This window comes from Elephantulus edwardii, unplaced genomic scaffold (assembly GCF_000299155.1).
Source record: "Elephantulus edwardii isolate Elephantulus edwardi_28Jun2011 unplaced genomic scaffold, EleEdw1.0 scaffold00155, whole genome shotgun sequence".
Lineage (NCBI taxonomy): Eukaryota > Metazoa > Chordata > Mammalia > Macroscelidea > Macroscelididae > Elephantulus > Elephantulus edwardii.
This window is the reverse complement of record NW_006399905.1, coordinates 6,909,423-6,913,244: the sequence shown is the minus strand read 5'-3', so window position 1 is coordinate 6,913,244 and position 3,822 is coordinate 6,909,423. Positions and strand designations below refer to the sequence as shown.

The following is a 3,822-nucleotide window of genomic DNA, read 5'->3' as shown; positions in this document are numbered from 1 at the left end:
GGAGAAGGATGAGCAATCTCCTACTGTGCAATTAACTGCCTCTGAACACCCAATGGAAGATCAGCTATGGGTTGGTTCTGACTGTAGGGTCCACAACAACAGTGGCCTAGTGGTAAGGTGCCGAGCTGTGGACTTAATGGCATGAGATTTTACTCTACCAGCTGCTCTGCAGGAGAAAGACATGCACAATGGACAGTCTCTGCCATTTGATTTATTGCTTCTGAAAACCTGTTGGAGGGTCAGCTATGACTTGGTTCTGACTTGATGGTACATAGCAACAACACACACATACACAGAGTATGACAGTGCAGCTTCTTGCCACTAGGCCACCAGAGCTTTCTATAAGTGCATACGTCCATAATGGACTCCCTCAGCAAGTTTAAAAGGTAGTATCTACTTAGCAAGCTTTAAAGTAAGCATATACTTACATTTAAGCTTGCCAAAGGAGTCGATTCGACAGCACGTTCTGGTTCTCTCTTCCGCTTGGACGCTCACCGCTTGTCACAGCCTTGCCTCATCTGACACTAACACTTGTAGAAGCAGAGTGTTGGTGTGGCTTAGAAACACTGCAGTATTTCTCCACACTGGCTTTGAACTTCTTTTTCTTTATTCTTGAACTTCGTGGGAGTGTTATAAAGATTCTTTTTTGTGAACCCCTCCCTACCTTGAAGTCTCAGCAGAAATTGCAGACTGGATTCTTTCAGCATATTGGAATCAGGAAAATAAGTATCTTCTACCTTTTTATGGCTGTAACCAGAGTGAAAAAAAATTGCATTTTTTTTTCTGTGACTTTAGTACATACATTTCTCTTTTTAAACATCCCCAAAGCAAAAGTTTCATCAAACAATACCGCTTCCTCTTGCAATATGTGATTCATTTTCATACTTACCAGCCTATTCAATTTCATTGAACCAAAATTGTTTCTGTTGACCCGGCCTGTAAATTGGAAAAGGTTGTGAGGAGTTGGACTCTGTATCAGTTTACTTGACAATTTAGATTAGAATTTGTAAATTTGGAAAAACGTCCTGTCTTATTTGAGATGCAGACCTTGACATTTGCTAAAGTGTTAGAGGGTTAACCTTGAGAGCTACTGTTTTCCCTTTGAAAATCAGCAAGAAGGTCTGCATCGAAGCCCAGGTTATATTGAAATAAAAGTCACACCCTGATACCCAGACCCAGTTAGTTTCCATCTCTTGCGTAGTTTTGAAATGGTTGAGGGTTTCTGGGATACTTTGTGGAATCACACATGTTAATGATACTGAAAATCATTTATTTGGTTTATTTCAGGTGTCCTATAGAGCCAAACAGACTAAGACCTTGTGGATTGTGACTCCGATGATGGCTGTCTGGGTGCTGGCCTTCTTAGTGCATGGTCCAATGATTCTGGTTTCACAGTCTTGGAAGACAGGCCAGGTTCAATGTGAACCTAGATATTTTTCAAAACAGTACATCATCGCAATAATCTCAGTTTTTGAATTCCTGGTCCCAGTCATCTTGGTGGTTTATTTCAACATATATATTTACTGGAGCCTCTGGAAGCGTGAGAGTCTTAGGAGATGCCAAAGTCATCTTGGTCTCAATCCGGATACCTCTAGCAGCAACTCTTGGTGTTTGTTCAAATGTGGACTATATTCAGGGACATCTCTTCCTGAACTGAAGGAAACAGGAGCACCTTGTCATCCAGAGGAACTGGGAAGAAAGAGTCATCTCTTGTTTTTGTTAAGAACCCATGTAAATAACAACATATTTACTTCCAAAGTGTGGTCCCTCTCCCATTCAGCTTCTCTAACACCTCACCAAAAGGAACATCTTGAGTTACTCAGAGCCCAGAAATTAGCCAAGTCACTGGCCATTCTAGTAGGTCTATTTGTCATCTGCTGGGCTCCTTATACTGTGTCCACAATTTTCTTTGATGCTAAACAACGTCAGTCTTTATGGTATGAAATTGCATTTTGGCTTCAGTGGTTAAATTCCTTTATCAATCCTATTTTGTATCCATTATGTCACAGGCGATTTCAGAGAGCTTTCTCAAAAATATTTTGTATGAAAAAGAAAGCCATACCATCATACAATCAATCATTATCTTCTTAAATATAATTTACTTACCTACAAACATGTCAGTTGTCAATTCACTTAAATGAATTTGATTGGTTTTCATGTTTCCCTTTCCAAAACTCTATTAAAAAAAACTGTAATGCCTTTAAAAAACCTCAAAAAACCCCGACTCAACCAAACAAAACAGAACAACTGGATGTCAATGGAAAATTATTTTGATGAATGATAATAACGTAATTTTATACTAGCAAGACTATTTTTGTAAATGTTTAGCCACAATGGTACTCTATTTTTCTTAGTCATCTCTTCTCCTGTATCTTTTAGATCCTGATGTAACATTGATTGTGAAAGTTCAGCATTTTTGTCTTCTTTTTAGGGTCAATATCTCTTACAGTCTCATGGGAAGTTCCCTTTTTATTGTTTAGTAATGAAACTCTGCTGAGTTTAAAATCATTGCATAAAATATACACTAGGAAAAACAAGTGCTGTATTTTCCTTTTTGTTGGGAGTAGACACCACTGTTGTCATCAGCAGGCAGGAGTGTTGGGGTTTGAGTTGGCTAGAACAGGGAATCGAGGTGTATTCAATGAAAAGAATGAAGCGTGTGTGTGTGTGTGTGTGTGTGTGTTCTTGCAAACTTTGTACTCCTTTTCCCAGAAAGGAAAGGAGTATGGGAAAGTGGAGGAAAGAATGAGTGACCACAGGTGTTAAGGAAGCCTTTCAGCCAAGTTATCTTGCAAGCCTCAGTGACCATAGCATGGATGGGTGAGGGCCAGAGTTGGGTCACACACTTGTTGAAAGATTGACTTGTCCCATTATTTTTTTCCTTTTCTTCCAATTTCCACACCAGCTTTTTTTTTTTTCTTTTAAAAAAATAAACACCTTTGTGAGAAAATGTGGAAGGGAAAAAACAAGTCTACTAAAAGGTGGAGAAAGGACAATTAAGAGAGCTCTGGTGTTGAGTGTTGAGGAACTTGCCCTGCTAGTCCAGAAGCCAAGCCTCTCTGAGTTGAATCCACCAGTCATTCCCTGAGAGAAAGAGGGACATTTTCCTCCTGTTGTCATTGAAATATAGCCTCAGAAACCCACTGGGGGGTCAGCTCTGAGTCAGTTCCAGCTCAATGTTAATGAGTCAGTGTATATATGTCCAGTGTGCTGTTGTTGTTGTTAAGAGCTGTTGAGTCAGTTGTGACTCAGGACTATCCTATTAACAACAGATCTGAACCTTGCCCGTAGCTGACCCTCCAGAGGGTTTTCAGAGGCAGTGAATCACATGAGAGGAGATTGCCCATCCTGCCTCAGAGCAGCTGGGGGATTTGAACTGCGTGTCTCTGGGACTGCAGCACAGTTTCTTACCACTAGACCAAACTGGTCTCTATTAATAATTATTAATAAAATATTGTCATGTTTATTTTACTGGAGGAAACTTTTGGTGGCCTAGTAGAAAGAAGCTGTGCTATAATCCTGAGGGCGCACAGTTCGGATCCATCAGCTGCTCTGAGGGAGAAGGATGGGCAGTCCCCTCTCCAGTGTGATTAATTGACCCTGAGAACCTGCCAAAGGGTTAGCTATGGGTTGGTTCAGACTCCATGGTACTCAACAACCATCTTATATAACAATGTTCAGAAATAGTCCATTAGTAGACAGTGAAAGTAATAGCAGAATGATAATTCACATCTTATTAGTCTGATGACCCCCCTCCTTTTAAATTGTTTTCTTTCCAATGTTCTCTGCACATCATGTTTACACAATTTTCATTTTAGTCTT

The 3,822-nt window shown here is 40.1% G+C and overlaps 1 protein-coding gene across 1 annotated transcript in view; it reads left to right on the top strand.

Annotated features, from left to right (window-relative positions):
* The window catches only part of HRH4 (histamine receptor H4), a 23,705-nt gene extending 21,614 nt beyond the window's left edge, over window positions 1-2,091 (top strand). Inside the window, exon 3 of the mRNA XM_006895047.1 lies at window positions 1,288-2,091. Coding sequence (XP_006895109.1) covers window positions 1,288-2,091 — 804 coding nt within the window. The remainder of the gene's footprint in view (window positions 1-1,287) is intronic.
* The last annotated feature ends 1,731 nt before the right edge of the window (window positions 2,092-3,822 follow it).